The 21368-nt window shown below is 35.0% G+C and overlaps 1 protein-coding gene and 1 long non-coding RNA gene across 2 annotated transcripts; one reads left to right on the plus strand and one right to left on the minus strand.

Annotated features, from left to right (window-relative positions):
• Positions 1-4635: 4635 nt before the first annotated feature.
• Positions 4636-7505, plus strand: LOC141376817 (uncharacterized). Its single transcript, XR_012388046.1, has 3 exons — positions 4636-4721; positions 5609-5715; positions 6769-7505. It is a non-coding gene; the product is annotated as an uncharacterized lncRNA (long non-coding RNA).
• A 2092-nt stretch (positions 7506-9597) lies between these two features.
• si:ch211-214e3.5 lies at positions 9598-20081 on the minus strand. Its single transcript, XM_021480358.3, has 2 exons — positions 20007-20081; positions 9598-16035 (listed from the first exon to the last, which is right to left on the minus strand). The coding sequence occupies exon 2, from the start codon at positions 16015-16017 to the stop codon at positions 11773-11775; it is 4245 nt and encodes a 1414-aa protein (XP_021336033.2). The 5' UTR covers positions 16018-16035; positions 20007-20081; the 3' UTR covers positions 9598-11772.
• Between the last annotated feature and the right edge of the window lie 1287 nt (positions 20082-21368).

Consider the following 21368-nt stretch of genomic DNA (forward strand, 5'->3'; position numbering starts at 1 on the left):
TATATATATATATATATATATATATATATATATATATATATATATATATATATATATRTRTATATATATATATATATATATAATCTTTATTATAAGCTTTGCAGACAGTAAAACAAAGAACAGACAGACAAACCCAACATGAAACAATAATCTGTGCAAAAATATAAAATAAAGCATAAAACAAAATGGTGACATACTGTACATGACCTACAAAAAGACACAGCAATGGATGTAATGAGAGAGAAAAAAAACTTACAAATTTTCAGAAATTAAACAACAGTATTAGTCTTCTTTCCAAATGTAAAGTGGAGGTGAGACCAAGAAGCCAGTCAGAAAAAAAGAGCAGTGTTTTTTATGTTGACTATGGAGGACAATGTGTGAAAGCAACCAGCATTCTTCAAAATATCTTCTTATATGTTCAACAGAAGAAAGAAATTCATAAAGGTGATGAGGTGATTTTTATTTACATCTCTTTAAGTCTTTTTCTGTTTCAAGAACTTTGATTTACACTAAAATAAAGCTATGAGAGCGTCCTAATTCGACTTCTTATCAATTAGAAATGATCAGAGCGGAGGTTTTGAATATCAGAAAATAGACTATTCTCCATAATAAAGCCGAGCAGACCCCAGAGCATTCTGAAGTCTCTCCTGGACACTTCCTTTCTTTGGTTCTCTCTTTCTTTTACTCTTTCTAAAGTCTCTGTTTTTTCCACAATCTTTATACAGGTTATTTGACACACCCCTAGGTGTCTCATTTTAACTCTTGACCATTTTTGAATAGGTTTCAACTCTAAGTGGTCCTGCTATTCTTGGCTCTCTGCCAGCTTGCTATGGTCAGCGAGATGTCACAGGTCTATGTCATGTCAGCAACTGTTTTGAAACCAAAGTTCTCTCTCCATAGATGCAACTTATGCAAAAGGACTAAGTGTTTACATACATTGTCATGATAGCATAATCACTTAATAATATGTTACTCATTCTAACTTCTGACACATATAGCTTCATACAAGTTTTTAACATATATAAACAGTGATTTACATATTCAGTTATTCTACACAATCAGTCACTCTTCAGCATAGCCTTCTCCTAGTGTTGCTCCTGTGCAGGCATACTCATTTTACACAGTATTTTTAACACATGCTGACATGTTTGCTGCAAACACTACATACATTTTGAGAAGAGAAAATTAACTGCTTTACACTTAGAAAATACTTCACACAGAGAGAATAAAATTTTCTTCAAGAGCAGTCATTGGGGCGGCACCTTTTCCAAAAAGTAGATGTTCGCACCAAAATGCTCCAAATTGGTTTACTTATTATACCTAAACTGCATAAAATTATTATTAAAGTCAAAATTATTAGCCCTCCTGTAAAGAAATATTTATTATTTTTCAAATATTTCTCAAGTTATTATAAATTAAATTTTACAGTATTTCCGATAATGGTTTTTCTTCTAGAGAAAGTAGTATTTGTTTTATTTCAGGTAAAATAAAAGCAGTTAAATTTTTTTCTTTTACTATTTTAAGGTCAATATTATTAGCTCTCTTAGCTCTCAGTATTTTTTTTCATTGTGTACAGAATAAACCACTGTTAACTTGCCGAATTACCCTAACTTAGTTAACCTAACTGACTTAGTAAAGCCTTTAATTGAATTTTAACGGGTCACGAAACACCAAAACACATTTTTTTAGATGTTGACAGTCATATATGTGTCCCACATTGCTAAAAAAAAACACAATAAGGACACATCTATTTAGCTAGCAAGTGAAAATTTGTTGTTTTGAGCAAATTCGTTCTTCCTATTAAAAGAATCAATTTTGAAACAACATCACGGCCATGAGATCATTGTGTACATTCCAGCATGGAGATTGGTTGTCTGTACCGGCCGGTACAAAGTGACATCGTTGTCATTGAGTTTACAGCACATCTGTTCTTTAATTCATGAAAAAGACTTGGTTTGAACCAATCAGCGCACTCTTGTGAATGAGGTGCAACTTCATTAATATGCTTGATATAGCTTTGAAGACACTTTTTACCTGTTACAGTGTTCAGAAAGAAACTACGTTGTATTGCCAACTGGAGTTTAAATAAGTAGTAAAATCATTGTTCAGAGACGTGCGTCGTCAGTGTTGTGTTTATAAATGAGCTGCAACGAAGGATTTTGTTTCTATTCCTCTTTGATGAGCGCACAGCTTGTGTGTGGACCCACATGTGTGGATTACAGTGGTCTAAAATATGTTTGTAAGGGACATTTATTACCCGAGAGTATTCCATCGAATATGGAAATGTTGAAATCTGGATTTGCCACTCGCCTTCTTTTAATAAAAGATGTGACACCAGTTTATGTTGATTGTCCTATCTCTACAGATTTGGTAATGTGTGATCAATGTTCTTTGTTTATGTTTATTCAGATAACAAAGTTTGTATCGTCAGCAGTACTCTTTCAGTTTTTAAAGACATTTAATGAGATTTAACCTTGGTCAAAATGATTTAGTTACTTAGTGTACAGTAGTATCACTACAGTATTATGGACTGAAAATCCTCCACCTACACACAGCTCTCAGATCTGCTGTAAATGCTGTTTTTCGAATCACTGCAGTGAAAATCAGCTGTAGTACATGTACTGTAATGAAACTCCTCTTTTAATGCAAACCTTTCCCTTTTTCACCACTCGACACTCCCACATAAACAAAGCAGGACTCACCCACATTCCCAACTCTTTTAGAGGTGTAAAAACACCATGTTGAGAGGGGGGGAGGGGTTCATGGCCCTTTAAGCTGAATAAACTGAAAAAATATTTAGTAAAATGTTATGAACTGTCATCATGGCAAAGATAAAAGAAATCGGTTAATAATCTCCTAAACTTTGGATCCTGGTCCATGACGTTATTTACTTTCACATTCTTTAAATTTTAAAGGTCCGTATTGGCCCAATAATTAATGAGTGGTTCCGTTTTTTTCATCAGTTGGAGTAGAATAACTTTTAGATAGATTATGATAGAGACATTTTTTTTCCTGTGATTCCTGACATGTGCAGGGACAACACAATCTCACGGCAATTTGTAACTTTTTCATTTAATGGCTAATTTGTACGAATTCGTACGATCTAATTCGTACATTTTAGTACGATTTACTCCTTCCCAAACGGTTAGGTTTAGGAGTGGGGTTGGGTGCCACGCCTCCTTTTTAAAATCGGACAATTTCGTATGACTGAACTCATACGAATTCGTATGAAATAGCCACTAAACTGCCAAAATTTTAAATACTTACATTTTCTCAAGAGATCAGGCTGGCAGGAACCACCAAAAATAGCAGCCAAGACCACACAGAACCTAATAGGTACTAATTTGAGCTTACAAAAGAAGCACCTTCTTTGCAGGGGTTTATTGTAACACACACAACATATACACTTATTTTAATTATTTTCAACAGTGTTTTATGAAAATTCAAAGGGTTTTCTTTAAACTGATACCAAACTTTTGCATTTACACCTCTGCATGTGGCTTTGGGAAGCTTTTTATTTGGGTAGGCAAAATCCAGGTGGAAACCCCAAAATAGCACTTGACTTTAAGAGGTTAAAACTGTTATATTTAGAAATGTGTTTAAAAAAACTCTTCTTATCGTTTGATAGAAATTGGGGGGAAAATATAAAGGAGGGCTAATAATTCAGGAGGGCTAATAATTCTGTCTTCAACTGTTAAAAATACAAAAGTGAACCTTTTAAAAAGGTACCACCCCATTTACTCTCATCCCTTTACTTCTGAGAGTGTGCATCAGAATAACACAAATTTTGGTTTCAACTTTAACATTGGATAGTGTTATATGACAGTCCAGAGCACTCAGTAGTACCACTTAAAAAATTACAATTACTTCACTCTTTGACATTACTTATTTAGAGTTTCACAGGAAGACATGACCTATTTATTTTAGACAGAGGCGGGCGGACGGTTACTCTCTGATGTTCTGGCTGTGGTTTGAGTGGTAATGGACAGAACGCACAGCTCAAGTCAGATGACAAAGAGAGTGAGAGTGGGCTGGAGTGGTAAAAACGAAATATTGAAGAGGGAGGAGGATAAATAGATCCAGGCGGAGGACAGCACAGGACAGGAATAGAACAGTGTGGTGGGATGGAGAAGTGGGCAGGTGTCTTAAAAATAGCACATCTCGTAGATATCTGTTTGAAGTGTTTTGGAATTTTTCACCATTTAATGTCAAATTTAGGAATAGTAGGATGACTAAAATACAGTAAATAATATATCTAATATTAGAATAGTTTAAAAAAAATTTCTTCCAAAATTTCAAATGAAAAAATATATATTTAGAGATTTTATTTATTTATTTGACAATTAATAAAAACTGGCAAAAATAACAAGTGTATTGATCAGTTGTGAATAAGAATCAGGGTTTTTCTTATAGATGTCTCTTTCTGAAATGAAAACATTGTGTTGTTTGAAAACAAAAGGCATCTTATTTAATAATTGTAATTTCTTGTCAAATTCATTTATAAGGAACTTTACACAATTAACCTGTTGGAAAAACAGGTTAAAGGTTTCTTGTAAATTTTAATATTGTCATGAAAACCCATTGCTGAAATGGTTGTACAAGAGATCAGGTCTTTTTTCCCGCCTTTTTGTTTTCAAATCTGTAGATGACGAAGCACCTGCAGCTCATTAGTTTTTTAAAGCTCAAGCCTCAACTGCACAGGCTCAGCACCCTCTCAACAGGTAAATTCCTTATTTATATTAATTCATTATTATATTACCTAAACAAGTCTGTTAAACTTTAGTTGTGACTTGTTTTTTGTATTAATCATGTTTTTTTATTTACAAAATATATCATCAGCTCTGTTCAGTTCAGGATGCCTTTTCTTTAAGTAATACATGTTTTTTTCCTTATTATTACTTGGCTTTATGTATAAAAAGTTACAAAAAAAGGTCAAATATATACCATAACTCAACTTTTTTTAATTGGACAACTCCTGTAAAGTTGAGTTTTACCATTTTTAATCCATTCAGCCAGTCTCCAGGTCTGGCGAGAGTATTTTTAGCTTAGCTTAGCATAGACCATTTAATCAGAATAAACTATTGGCATCTCGCACAAATATGACTAAAGAGTTGCGATAATATTTCCTATTTAAAGCTTGACTCTTCTTTAGTGACATAGTGTATTAAGACTGATGAAAAATTGAAGTTGTTATTTGCTATGCCGATATGTCTAGGAACTTTTATTCCAGCTTAATAAAAGCATTATTGCCAGACCTGGAGGTTGGCCGAATAGATTTAAAAATGGTAAAACTTGAGTTGTAACATGAGCCTATAAAGAGTTTTACTTTTGGCATTCAAAAACAATTTGTACCTAAACAAATGGAAGAAACGCACTGAAACTTATTTGTGAAATTCAAATGCTGTGATATATTATTAACAGAGAGAAAATACCAATATTTATGAAATTTTTCTTGTAAATATTTTAAGGCCCTTTATGTTGCACATTTAAATCACGTTTCTTTAGAAAACCTTTTAAAAATGACAATGATATTGCAAATGATAATTATTACATGATGGAGAACTCTAATTCGGTACTGTTTAAAACCATTTTTACATATTTATTTCAGTTGGCACTTTGGTGTGGAGTTTGCAAGTTCTCCCCGTGTTCATGTGGGTTTTCTCTGGGTGCTCCGGTTTCACCCACAAGTCCAAAGACATGCACTATAGGAATTGGGTAAGATAAATTGTCCGCAGTGTATGTGTGTATGTCCTGGTCGTGCAGATGGTTGAGCGTTGGGCTAACGAACCACCTTGTAAAAATTAGTTGTTATGAAACACCAACATGGTACCGCTAAATATAAACTGCGATATAAACGGCTTTGGGTGTAAATAAGTGTTTCTCAGACCCCAATTAGGCAGGTCATGCATTTAGTACTTGAGGTTACTATTTAATCCTTAAAAATTTGTTTAAACACAAATGAACCCTTTGTCTGCTGTTTTCATCCTCTCTGGGGTGATTTTGAGGCTTAATTTGGCCACAACTTTCTCTGTGTTTCAGCAAATGGAATGATTTTTGGTGACAAGTTTTATTTTGACACATATTTTAGTAAAATGCTTTGGAGTTTATTTAAAAACTCAACAATACACTCTGGGCAAATTTACTGCCCTTTCATTATGTTCATGGTTGTTTTTGCCCCATTGACTTATATTATAATCACATTTTTGATTGCAAAGCCATGACAGCAAATAACCATGCATTCTTGATTGTTTAAAAATAAGCCCCTCAGCACTCAGGACATAAACATAGTAACTGTGTTATGCACGCACGCTAAAGTTTGCTGTTTTACTCCATAGAACAATATATAAAAGCCAGAAACTTTTTGCACAGGCCTATCTGAAGGGGTTAATGGTGCCAACTGATGATCAACAGCAAAAATGACAGATTTGACCTCCTCCCAACAGGGAAAACAATCAACAATAAAGAATGCATGAGTATTCGGTGTTATAACTTCAACAATTAAAGCCATAACACTAAATATAATGGTATATAATGTCAAAATAATGGAAGTCAATGGGGCAAAAAGAGCCATGAACATAACAAATGAGTAGTCAATTTGAAAAAATACACAAGAGTTTAAAATATCCCTTTTTATCCATGCAACAAAATGGCATCTTCAACAATAGCTTAATCACAGCGCTCTATTCTCTCTTCCCCCCTCCTTTTCTCATCGTTGTGTGTTAATGCTTCATTTCTCATGGAATGGGCTGCCATCCCTCATTCCCGCAGGCCACTCCACGGCCTGAACCACTTCAATGGCAGGAAGTCAGAGGCAGACTGCAGACAGCTCTGGTACAAGCCTGACCTATTTAAATCCTGTCAAAGCAGGCGGACCCGTCTCTCACTTTCCTGCTCGGTGAGACTTTCCTGAACATTTACAATAGCAGCACACCCCACCAATCTGTCCATCCTAAAGCCGGTCAATCAGTCAGTCGCAGTTCTGTGATCACATTTAATTGCCTGCGTCATGTGTTCTGTCCACGTGGCCGTAAGTCTCTCCTAATACAACGGCCCATTTAAGCGTCTCAAATATCCTCTTCATGACATAGGATAATGACTCACGGCAAATCATAGCCCGGCCAGAGATTTTGCCCTCATTATCGTGACAGAGCCTTCATGAAAATGAAGGTGAAAGTGAAAGCAGGGCCTGGTAAATTAGAGCATGTAGGGGATGGCATCTTGAATAGGATAATAAATACTTTCATTTGGCATGTCATGTACTGTTATAACTGTATTATACATATATAGATCCTCTTGTTATAGTTGCGATGTAGCATGAATAACTTGAGGGCCAGATGGGGAGAGCTTTAGCATGATGACTACATTGTAGGCTACTGAATCCACAAAATAGGCCAGTGTGTACATATATAGGCTATACTGGAGGGCTAGCTGTCACAATGTATACGTTAGTCAAAAGTTTCGTTACAGTAAGATTTTTGTGTTTATTAAATCAGTCGATTCTGCTCACCAAGTCTCCATTTATTTGATCCAAAGCCTAAAAATACATTTTGAAAAGATTTGTACTATTGTACTGTTTTGAATATATTTTAACATGTAATTCATTATTGTAATTAACTTTTACATTTGTTCATTACATTTACATTTGTTTGATGAATGGAACGATCCAAAGATCAGAGTTTATCTGAAATATTTTGTAACACTATAACAAACAAAAGCTTATTTTTGTGTGAATGAAATTATAGAAATTAATACTTTTAATTAGCAAAAATAATTTAAAACAATTTAGTGATGATAAAAATATACAGTTGAAGTCAGAATTATTAGCTCCCCTTTGATTTTTTCTTTTTTAAATATTTCCCAAATGTTTACAGAGCACATTTTTACAGTATGTTAGATCATTTCTTATTCTTCTGGAGAAAGTCTTTGTTTTATTTTGCCTAGAATAAAAGCAGTTTTTAATAATAAAAAAACATTTTATGGTCAATATTATTAGCCTTTTCAATGTAAATTTTTGTTTTGATAGTCTATAAAACAAACCATCATTATACAATAACTAATTACCGTAACCTGCAATCCTAACTAACCTAGTTAAGCCTTTAAATTTCGCTTTAAGCTGTACAGAAGTGTCCTGAAAAATATATAGTCAAATATTATTTACTGTCATCATGGCAAAGATAAAATAAGTCAGTTATTAGAAATGAGTTATTAAAACTATTATGTTTAGAAATGTGTTGAAGAAATCTTCTCTCCGTTAATAAGAAATTGGGAAAAGAATAAACAGGGGGCTAAAAATTCTGAATTCACTTGTATGTGTAATGTCCCAAAAGATTTTTCTTGAAAGCAGAAAACATTCTAAATCAACATATTAAACATCTTTTCAACATATGCCATATTTTCGATATTAATTTTTTAATAATTTTTGCAGCAATTCAGAATATTAGAATGATTTCTGCAGGATTATGTGATGAGTAATCATGCAAAAAAAAAAATAATAATAATTATTTCTGCGCACGCAGATTAGCCTACTCATAATGTGCTTTGGAGTCACAGAAACACTACACATTGTATAAACAATTTAGACTATTAAATTCTTAGTATTAAATTTAAAATATTAAAGTCTCTTCTCCAAACTTTTGATCAATTTAATGCATTCTTTATAATTAAAAGTATTAATTTATATTATTTATATACCAAAAAAAAAAGCTTTTGAATGGTACAGTATAGTGTTACAAAGGGGGCCAATAATTCTGACTTCAACTGTATAATATAAATATGATCCCATAAAAGTTATTGAAAAGTAAGCTGTATTTATTCTTAAGAAATATGATTTTCAATTATGCTGGGCACAATATATTTAATAATTATAATATTTGTTGCTTAAAACAACGTGCTGACATTTTTGTTTGTTATATTGGGGTTTTTGGTTTGTTCTTAATTTTGGAAATACCTGGTTAAATGGAAGCTAACCAAGTAGTGTTCAACATCAACATGCGTGCTTTTTCTTTCAGGGTATTACCACAATTTACTTACTCCAAATAATAGACAACTTTTAGTTACTTGCTTTTTACATTGTCAATAAATATGAGAAAGTTAAAGGGATGAGTTATAAAATAAGCTCCACTTGATTTGGTGACAAATGTATGAAATGTACAAACAGTAGCTCACAAATTAGCATCAAGTCTCTGAAATTGTCACAAATCTACAACTTACTATATTTAGAAACTGAAGTGACTTAATTCTATAAGACCACACTAACTATAAAACATATAAACATAGACTCCATTGCCAAGGTGAAGAAATAAGCAGTCAACTCTACAACAATATTGCAAAAGTTTCTACCAGTTTGCATCATACTATGGAATACCAAAGAACTCAATATTGTGCCGATGTGCTAGTAAATCACCCTCTGAATAGCATTAGATGGAGCCAAATAATAAATTACTAACCTAATGCAACACTGCCACCTGGTGGTGAGTGCTTTTTTTTAAAAAATGCTTTATTGCAAAATAATTGTTTAAAAAGTCACATAAATATAAAAAACAACCCGTGAGGCAATAAAGTTCTCAAATAAAAGTAGTCATAAAAATAACCATGTTGTTCAAAGGTATTTACATTTATTAAAGAAGGAACTGCAAGGAGGTAAATACAGTACAATATAGTGTCAACCTGGTGCATCACATTTTAGGCACTTTGCATAAAAAAATAAACTCGTCTCTCTGATCCTAATAAAACCTGTGTGACTTGGGCATTACAACAAGGAAGGACATTTTTGCTTCAGGACACAACATCATTTGGTTGACAGATGTCTGAGTGAGAACATTATTATTTTTGCTCATTTACGGCGTTACATGTTTCAAGCTAGGCCATTTGAGCCGAATATAGTCAACAGTTAATGGTTTGCATAAACAATTCCACTACATCACGTGTATAACAGTGATTGTCATGTCACAAAGAGAATGACAAACAAACTGAGTGAATATTAAAAACAGCTGACGACGTGTGTTAGAAACAAATGTGAACAGACCAAACATTAGAAGGTAAAGCCTCCGATTTAAGCTATGATAAAGGAATATATCGACTGAATAATGAAGGATGGATTATTACCTCTCTGCCATCAAAGCTTTTTTCAAACACAGTAGACGAAGACAAATGAACACATCTGTCAATTGCGGAAATCCCTTTAGCAGTTCGTCTGAAGTTGGAAGATTAATTCAACTCAATTTAAAAGCACCATTATGGTCACTGTATCAGTTCTGGACAGTGTTTACATAAGTTGACCAATTAATACTTGCATCAAATGCTTTTAACCGTTCATATACAACAGAAAATGCTTGATATTGGGGTTATCAATGAGGAAATAAATTCATAAAATGAACAAATCAGTTGAAAACAATCAATGTAGCCTAGCGAGGATCAATGGTCAAAATGTAATCTTTGAACTCTGCTAAGCACACAGGAATCTAACAAATTTGGACTTTAGCGTGGAAAAGAAGCAGACCCTCATTAAAGCTTTGAGGCAGAATGAGGCACTCAAGTATCACAGAAACAACACAGTTAGTGTTTGGTTGGCTATTTGAGGTTTGTTGGCTTGCATCTCAATGTATCCTGTTTTTACCATAAAAATAAGAACATTTAGAGGTGCGTTTCTTCATTTGAAATAAGGGAAAGAACAACAAATAGCACCAACACTACAACCAACAGGTATCAGAAATCCTTTACAGAAAAACAACTATCATATAGTTTATTATTGCTACTGAAATGACACCGGGTCTGATTTGATATAATGAAGGGAGATGTGTGGTACCAGGGAAACATAAAGGTGAGCCTAAAAAACAACATGAGGGAAAAAATACATTGTATTAATAGTAAACCACCTCAAATGAGAATTTTCCTCAAAAGGAAGGCTTCCACAGGAACCAGTTGGGCTTGTTTTTAGTCAATATTTTCATAAAAATAACAATTAACGGGATACTTCAACCTAAAACTTAATATCTAATCATTTTCTCTCACATTCCATACTTCCAATTGTGATATCTTGAGACAATATATTACAAAATTATCTGTTTTGTATTCATATAGTGAACGTCAAGGGGTAATGTTTGGTGAAACATTCTTCAGAATGTTGTTTATTACTTTATTTTTAACCTCCTATTACTTTAGGGTGAGTAAATGACCACGTTTCAATTTTAGGCAAACTATCCCTATAAATTTGCAGATATTTCCATTCATTTTGAAGATTGTTTTTACACTCTCTTAACTATGGTCCAGTGATGTAGGTATGACATATGTATCGAACTTAAACCGTACTTAAATGATACATAATGTTTAAATCTACAATCAAACACAGCTTCAGAATTAAAAAGACAACTCTTTATAAACTGGACAGTTCACTCATTCAAAGAATGTGAAATTACCTGAGAAATTGATTCAATTGTCTGCATTAAAAGAGGTCTATAAGAGACAGCACCATCTTTATACCAGTGATCTTTCTGCTTGCACCATAAACATACAGTGTGTCCAGTTTTCACAGTTCCGTTCTATACATACTCAAGGGTTTCTGATTTAAATATACAAGGGTGAAAATTATATACATACAAACTTGTTTCAGGTACCAAACTCTTCTCTATTACACTATACCCTTTAAAAGCTTCAGGAGAACAAAACAAATCTATGGAAAAATAATAGACAAGTTAACTGTATCTGTACTATTAAAAAAGGATTACAAAAAATCTGTTTTCTACAATGAAGGATGGCGTTTGGCCTGTAGTTGCATTAGTACAGCTTGCTCCAGCCTCTTGTTGCCTCCATTAGATGGCGTTGACCATGACCAATCCAGTCCTCTTGGTTTTTGAAAACTCTGCCACAAAACCAGCAGCAAAACTTCCTCTGCTGATCTAAACCTGAAGTTGAGGATCTCACCACCTCATACTTGTTTCTGGAGGTCTTTTTTAACTTTAGTTTCAGAATGAATCTCTCTCGAACATTGCCTCCTACTGGCCTGGATTTCTTGGTGTCACTGCCACTGGAAGCATTCTGCTTTGAAAGTGTACTTGGAGACTCGGAGAGGGCTTTAACTGTACTTTCGGACAGTGCCACCTTGAGAACTTCGCCTTTGTATTTGTTCACTGATCTCATAATGCTAGCAACTTCAGGAATGTCTGCATCTGGGTGGTTAAGCACAACCACAGGCTGGTTTCGACGGGGATATTTGATTTCTTGGAGTGGACTAAAGGGACAGAGCCTCAGCAATCTCACGACATCTTTCGCACCAGGCTCCCAATCTGAGGTAGCATCTTTCTCAGCTGACGACTTGCTTGAGACTCTCCTCATTTTTGAGGAGCTCTCTCGCATTTCCTCTAACGAAGCCCTTCGCCTCCGTTTCCTTTGGCTTAGTGGACGGTTGGAACCGGGGACAAGTGGTGACTTCTGTAATGCTACATTATGATCAGCCCTGCTTATCCTTTTGATTTGAATTTTGGATTGGGGCAGAACATGTTGAAGCTGGGACGCAGGGATGAGTTTATGGGTGAGACCTTGGAGATTAGTAGAAGTTTTGAAACCTGCAGACGTGTTGTTAAGAGACTGATTTGAGGACATTAACAAGTAGGGTGACTGTAAAGAGTTTGTGGCAAGGTATATTGGCTTTTTGGCAGTGCTGTATGGAGCGGAGAGAAATCTAGTGCCATCGGGTCCTCTAACTACCTTAAGGAAAACACGGTTTTTGCCAGCCTCATTTACTTGGCTGTCCTGACTCAGGGTTTGTCCATCTGTACTGTTCAAAAGTATTCTTGGCTTAGCTGAAGAAATGTATCTAACCAAGTAAGCTTGTCTCCCAGCCTGTAATGAACTACCTTTATCTGCTGAATTCACAGGCACGGCCAATACAGGGCGAGTTGCAAGCACAGTCTTAGAACTTGGACCAGTCGACTCACTACTAACAGGGAGTGGTCTCTGAACTAAATAACAAGTCTGTGGCACATTAGCAGCTGGTTCTCCAGATGAGGACTTGACGGCACCTGATAAGAGAATTGAAGCTTTAATGGCTGAGGCATTGACAAAGTAGCGGTTTCCACTTTGTGCTGTTTGGACTGATGCTTCACCTTTATTTTCAAGACCTGAACTTTGAGCAGACAAGCCAATTCGACCTCCATTTAATGTGAGAGCTACTCCCTTAGTCTTGCAGGCCGTTTCAATCCCAGGTTTCACATAGGACACATTAATTTTAGGAGAACAGGCCTTAGTTATCAGCTTGAAGCCCGCTCCGCTTTTTAGCTGAACGGGCACAGGATATGGAGTGTCTGTAGTCTGAAGGAACATCTGCTGCTTTCCTTCAGGTGTTTGCAAGATCCGAAGTGTGGTTTTGGTGGGTCTTACAGTTTCTTGTACTGGAGCTGAAGACATCATCCTTTCTTTCTCAAGTTGCTGGCTGATAATGGCGTCTGAGTGCTTTTCAAGTATCTTACCCAGAACAGCTGCATTATTCAAGCTTGGCGCTGTATTTTCATTTGCAACAGCAGGACCTTCCGGTTTGTTTTCTGTTGATAAACTAGTCGCTTCACCTCCTTTTTCTGGAAGCACAGGAATGAGTGAATCATCAACAGTAGCTATGCACTCATCAACCTCGATATCACTATCTGACACTCGCTCTAATGTTTTCTCTCCACTTTCAGAGACCAAATCACTCTCATTAGGTCCTTCCTTGCTATCTTCTTCAGCAGGAAGAGGTGGTGATGCTGGCAGAGTCAAGCTCCAGTCACCAAAATCCTCCTCGCACTCTTCTTCCTCAAGTTCTTGTGAGTCTTCTTCAGGCTGCATTGACTCAGGGGAGCTCCCAGAGGTATCTTTAGAATAATTATGGAAACTAAAGACCTCTTGGCTTGGGGAATTTAGAAAGTTGTTTTCAACCTCCGACAGAGAATCTCTGGGATTTTTATATTCAGTTTTACCTTTACTAGTTTTATTTTTTGAGTCTGTCTCGGTGGCTTTGTTATTTATTACCTCGGTGGAATTTTCAAGTACAATGTTTGAAGCTTGAGAGTTAGAAAAGCCATTTGAACAAAACTGAGAGCTCTCTCCTAATTCTGCGTCACAAGTCTTTTTGTCAGTCACCTCACATAGTGAAGTCTTAGCTTTGACAGAATTAGGACCTTGCCTTTCTTCAGCCACAGAACTTGTAGTAGGTTCATTTTTATTCTCAAATGATTCACCACCTTTAGAACTAAAATGAGGTTCCTGGATAGGAGTCTTTTTAGAAAATGTTGCATCTGCAGTTGGAAGTTTAGATTTCAGGATATCAGCATTTGTGGGCTTGTCATCTACAGAAATTTCAGAGTCAGACCTTGAATATGAAACAGCATCAGTAAGTGTGGATTCTTCATCCATTAAAGAACCTAATGCTGTAGTCTTGCATTTGGATGCATTCACTGGAGCCGTCAGCAAATCAGAAAGTGTGGTGGCTGAATTTGATGTCTGGGTATCATCAGTGAGTCTTTTTTCACTTGGATAAAGGAAAGACATCTCGTGAAGAGTAGGCGATGACCTCCCATTCGATCTATGGCTCGGACACAGGGAAAGCGAGCGATCTTTTGATGCTGTTGAAAGTACTTTAACACTATGTGCAATTTCAGCATCCTCATTAACCTGCCCCGACTTTCTTGTGGTCTCAAAGTAAACCTTGTGCTCTTCTGTCAAGGGGTAATGGTGGCCAATGTGGTTTTCAACCTCGTGTGACTCCTCCGCTATTAAAGAGGCTTCATTTGATTCTCCAGACTCTAAACTTAAAAGAGATGCTATTGATGAAGAGCAAGGACTGCTGGTTGGTTTATTTTCATCTTCACTAATATGTGACTCAAAACCCTCACTTTCAGTGGAGTCCTCTTGTTTTGTTGGTATGACCTTTAGAACTAAATGCTTTTTGCCATCTACCATCTTAAAGCCCATGACTTGCGTGGTGCAGTTTGGTGGAATAGAAATTTTATTTTTTACCATAAGAACAGTCAGTCCATTGCCATGTCCTGGACTTCCAGGACTAATCTCATGATCTTGTAACTTTGGTTGCTGTGTTGCTGATGGAATGAGCTGCAATATTTGTGGCTCACTTTTAAGGGGAGATTTTGTCCATTTATTACTCTCTTTTTTAACCCCGACGGCTCTTTCAAGAAACTGCTGGGTGTCCTCCAAGGTTTTTTCAGGATTAATCAACCTGCCGTTATGATCAAAAAGACCTACACCAGGAATAGCGTTATATTTTGACATCCACTGTGATTCTCTGGACCCTCCACCTGGAGGAGACTTTTTAAGCAACAATTTTAGACCAGATGAATTGTCCTCATTTGGTCTCCACTTGTTCATCTCCTCACCATGTGCCACAGTAAGATGTTTGCTCAAGTACTCCCTGCGAGCGTTGTGATTGAGTTCATTGTGATGATGGATGTGCTGAACAAATGTTCCTGCATCTCGGGTGGAGAACTCACATTTTTTACAGCTAAACTGTCCATTACGGCTGTGGCAGCTTGTAAAGTGCCTGGTAAGCAAAAGAAGTGAATACTGCACCCCATCATTGCAAATCTCACACGTGACCAATGTGTTTCGATGTCCAATGCGATGTCGCTGAAGAGATGAGAATTCATTGGTGACAAACAAGCATAGATCACAAGGATAAGTTGGAGGAGTCCCCTTGTGTACTCCTTGAAAATGTTTCAACAAGTCGTTAGGGCTGTAAGTGGTGTCGTCTTTGCACACAGAGCAACAAAAACTCAGTATTTTTCCAGAGAAGATTGCACCCTGCTGCATCTTACATGGAGTCTTTCCAGAAGCTTTGCCGTCTGTCTGAAGATTATCAGTGGCTGAGTCCTCAGGGGCCGTTTCATCTTGGTCACAATGCTCATTGCAAGAGGCTGTTTCTGGAAGCTGATGCGCCAATTCAACAGGCAAAGTGTGGTCCAGTGAGGTGTCCTCATGCTGGCTCTGGTCATGGTTTTCAGGCGGATCATCTGATGTTGTCAGGTCAACCTCCATGCTTTAGAATAAAAGCTCCTGCAGTTTTTGAAAAACAAACAAACAAAAAAAACGTTATTTTACAAATGTATTAGGGAAGCAACTGTGCTGTTAATGTTTTATAGTATTTAAGATAACCATCCCTATTAAAAACACACTTAGTTACCTACACTGTTAAACCCAACAGTCAACTTTATTGAATGAAATGAGTGTAGTTAACTCAAAATTGACTGAAAATTAATTTTACTTATTTGAAAAGAGTTTTTAAGTCAGTGCTAAAGGTAATGGATTAATTAAATATCTTATAACTTTAACTTAAATGGAGTAAGTTCACAGTACTCATATAGAATAGTTTAACTTAAAAGTTTTGTTGCAATCGATTTCTTTAAATAGTTTAAGTTATTTTTACTTTTTGGGTTGTCCGGTGTAACTTTAATTTAATTTGTTAGCAAAACATGCACAATTGACCGTTTTCACATTCCCGGGTTTCTCAGCACCCGAAGTCGTCATAGTTGGGTAAACTTAAAGAGCTGTAAATGGGAGCATACAACGAATACTTTTTTTAATTTTACAATCCAATTTGCTGAAATAATAAAAGAAACTTAACAATAGTGTTATCAATACTTATAGGAAAAAAAAAATGGGTGACTGATAGTCCGAAGAAAGAACAATGTCAAATTTACTGTCCTGCCCATACACACTGCAGTCCAAACAAGGTCCAAATAAGCAGTTATTCGTTTTTTTGTAATTCAATGCAACGATGACCCAATACATACATAAACACATATAAATGTTCATAAGTTAAAAAAAAACAATCTAAATACTAAAAACTTTAAAGAATTTAAGATGCTGATGACCGTAAAATGCACCATATTAGTTTTGAGAAAAGGATCCATAAAGGAGTTATTACAAAAAAATTCAACTTCTAAGAGCAATCTACAAAACTAGGATTTGCTTACAATTACAGGCTACTTCTTTCCTTGTATGCTTCTTCTCTTTGAGTTCATTAAGAAAGCAGAACAAAAACATTTCCATATCATTCAACCGTAATTCCTAACATACATTTTTTCACACACCAAAGCCATTAACAGCAAAGTTACATATAGAAATACTACAAAAATGAAACATGGAAAAAACATTTAGAGGCTCTTAACAAGGGTCTAATTATTTTAATTTTTGTTTTTTTTGTTGTTGATCTGGACGAGGGTGGACAAAAGACATTGATTTAAACACCACATGTAAACTAAAATGTTTCTCCTTGTCAAATTAAGATTTAATTAACCATTCAAGTAATGAATGCTTAAATAAAATACTACTATAAAATATTGCATTAAAATGTATTGAAATTTAATTAGGAGCCTGAAAGCAATCAGTGCCAAATTTCAAAACTGTGAAAATACTACTTTTGTGAAAATAGCTAAGCTCTACAACTTACTTCACAGAATTTAAACAACCAACGTTTTTGAAAAATAAACAATTCATGCTATCATACTACATCTCATACTGCTAAAGTTTTACATGTATACTGCACACAGTATGCAGTTTTTGCATAAAATGTAAACAGTAGGCATTAGATTTATTCGTTTTTTATTTATTTAGATTTATTAGTGAAGAATATAGCACTTCCTATTTCCAGTGTATGGAATATTTGATTTTATTTATATGATGAATAGTTGCAACTTGAATTAAACATGCAGTGTCAATGTCATGTTACAAATGTAGTAAGGTTACATAACTGCTGAAATATTTTATTTCATTGCATGTCTTTGGACTGTGGGGGAAACCAGAGCACATAGAGGAAACCCATGCGAACACGGGGGAAAACATGCACACTCCACACAGAAATGCTAACTTGCCTAGCCATGACTTGAACTAGCGACATTCTTGGTGTGAAAAAACAACACTGAGCCACCGTGCTGCCTGCTGTAATATTGTTTACATAAATAATATTTAGAAACCTAAAATGACTAATGTAATTTAACCACTGTTGCCTGTAAAATGTAATAATGTTATGCAATAATAATATTACAAAAATATATACACAACATTATATATTATTATATACATCTAAAATATATTACAATTAAAATTATATACACACACACACACAAAGAGAGAGTTTTTTTTTCATTTAACAAATGTGATTTAACAATACTACAAGAATTAGTCAAATCGAAAATCTTTTTACTTATTTAATCCCACTGCAAATGTAGGCAAAATGTGCTTTTAAGTAAAGTGTGTGAAATGAGTCACAGATGTATTTTACACGTAGTTGTCAACACTATATGAAGGTGGAGATGGCCATAATTTAACGTGATCATTAGAAGAGGTGTAAACCACCCATGGCTTCACAACTACCACAGTTTAATTGTAGTTTATCCCTCTGAAGTATGATTATCAATTCTCCATAAAAGCAGACATGAAAAAAAAACTAGGAATAAAACATTTTAACCAAACAACCGACAACTATACATATATACCACGCTCAGCACATACAAGTACACCCCTCACAAATCTTTCTTTTAAATTATTAGTTTAATAGGGAGTTATGCAGTATTATATTTGTGCATATACATTAGATTAGTCAGCAAGCCAAATCTGGAGCTTATCTAACAAACTAACTAAATAACGGTAACTCATTGTAACTGTCCTCTTGTTGTTTACCCAGGTATATTAGAGTACATGCAAGTATGCCTTTAAAACAAATTCAGCACTATTTAATTGACTGTAAACAATGATGTACTTTGATAGTCATTTGCTGCTAATATGATTTTCCTATTCAGATTTCGCAAAGATTACTTTTAGAAAGTCAGAATGTGCAAATATAAAACCAACTTTACCTCAATTCCAAAAACCAGTACATCTAAATTTATGTTATATAAAATATCAAATACAAATAAAAAAAAATTTAATTAAGAGAAGCAAAAAAAAAACTAGTTTTTGCAATATTTTGCTTGAATTTAATTGTATTATCATTCAATTTTTTTATATGTTTGGTGACTAAAATACTATTTTAATAAATATATCTGTTATGTTTAAATGCATTAAAATACATTGCCTATATTTACTGAAAAAGAGATAAAAATATCAATTTTAAAAATATGATGTAATTATGCTGAGTATTCAATAACAACTAACTGATATATTTTAAATAAAATGTATTCTTTATTGTTTTAAATCTTCTATTGTGTCCAATTAACCAGTCTGCCTGCCAATCAATGTAACTGTGGCCAGCATCACCAACATGTTCAAAACAAGGAAAAGCAAGCAGTTTATTTTAGGAGCTGATGATTGCATGGCATTCATATGCTATTATTTTTTAAGGCTTTGAAATTGAGTACATTTAGAAAGTGAATGCAAGAACAACTAATATGTAAAAAAGCATGCATCACTTCGCATGTAAACTTTACCAGCCAGATTACACTCTCAAACGTACATCAGTGAACGTATAAGTTATATTATGTCTCTACTGATTCTGCCATACCAGCCAAACTTTAGACCAGGATTTCTCTACATCACAATCACTCCACAGAGGCACAACGAACAAACTTTTTAAGAACAAAACACAAACCCAGCAAGGCAGAAACAACAAAGCAAATCATCATCTGTGAATGACCCAAGTAGTTTTTCTAGATGAAGTTGACATTCAACAACTTTGTACACCGCGGACACGCACAATGCACAGCTAACTAAAAGGAAGTGCCATGTCAATCGACTCAACGCGACAATTATGGCCGAACATTTTGCGATGCACAGCGACTATCCTCCGCTTCTTTCTCCATGAGCCCATCCACAAAAGTCATTCCGTAACATGCCACGCTATTTCTCCACATCAACAAATATAAAGCAACTCGCCCCCCACCCACGCTGGATGCAATCAAACGATTAAAAACAAAGAATACAGCGCGAGCTCACACCGCTCAAAAAAGTGACCGTCGTGCTAGAATTAAATGCCGCTATGTTATTTGTGAAACCGCTGTGCTTAACAGTCTTTGTTTATAGATATTTACCTCTCTTTTCTCTTTAGACTGGTAGGTCAGTGACGGCCGCCATGTTTCATCCGGGTTCCGCTCCCTTCGCCGCGTGAGGCAGGCAGGAACTCAGAGCGGATGAATATGGATTACCTGAAAGACTCATTAGGTCGTCTTTATTTCGTTTAAAACCCCAAAACAAGTACTTTAAATTGAACACGAAGTTCTTTCGGTTAATTAGTGAGCTGGATTTGTTGTTTAAACTAACCAACATGTAGTTTTCGGTCAGTTATAGTTAAGTCTGTCTGTGTGTAAAAGTGGCCATGCATTACTGCTGTTTTGTAGACTCTAGAGACGCCATGACTCACTCTAGATCGTGGCACGCCATCTTGACCTACTATATCATTAGCTTTCCCTTACACCATTATTATAACGTTTACAACGTTATTAATTCCTAAATATTAATATATGTCCACTTAACTGTATGACTAATTGTTCTACTGTAATGATGATGATATACGTACATGATAGCCTTATCTAACAGATTTATGTAACAAACCAAACATCAGGTTAATCATAATTTTCTAACAATAAACATATGAATAAACTAGGCTATAATGTTACTGAGATGCATATTACAGTTGTTTAAGGCTTTCCACATTTAATTCCACACCATAAATTACTAACAATTTATTCTCCTCACTAAGAAAACAAAGGCTGTTTGCTAATGAGTGGTTTAAATAATACAGCTATGATTACAGTGTCCTTGTTACACATCTTCCATGTATAATATAACAAAAAATTATGCATAATAATAGCTGGCTAACTCATAAGTGCGTGTAGATTGTAATTTTACTGAGCAATTATTAACAAGGACACATAAGTTTATCCTAAAGTCCTTAAATTGTAACATGCTGCTTTATGACTACGATTTCGGTATGACTTTTTATGGTTACGTGACAGATTATAACAAATGCTGGACTCAAAAAGATGCAGATGACCTTTTTTCAAAATAAATGGATAAATATATTAATATATTAATAAATATATCCTGTTTATAATGCCTTTACATGTTGCTTCTAATATGAATACCATACAAATGTATTTTTACTCAAATAAAAAAATGCATTTTAAACCAAAAAAGAATATTAACCAAGACGAGAAATTTACCAGGCCTTGGTCACCAGAAGGGACAAAAATCCCACAAAAAGGCTATGTTTTAGAATTTAATGTTTTTCCAATCTTGAAATGTATCAAAGAGAACATTTCTCTTAGCTTTGTCCTAAATTCTCATAAAGGTTTAGAAACATAAATTTGTAAGCCACAATGTTAGCGTTACTATTGGATGTGCCCTCAGACTGTCATGTCATGTGTTACCTGCTTCCCATATTTGGACATATG

Source organism: Danio rerio, chromosome 12 (genome assembly GCF_049306965.1).
Source record: "Danio rerio strain Tuebingen ecotype United States chromosome 12, GRCz12tu, whole genome shotgun sequence".
NCBI lineage: Eukaryota > Metazoa > Chordata > Actinopteri > Cypriniformes > Danionidae > Danio > Danio rerio.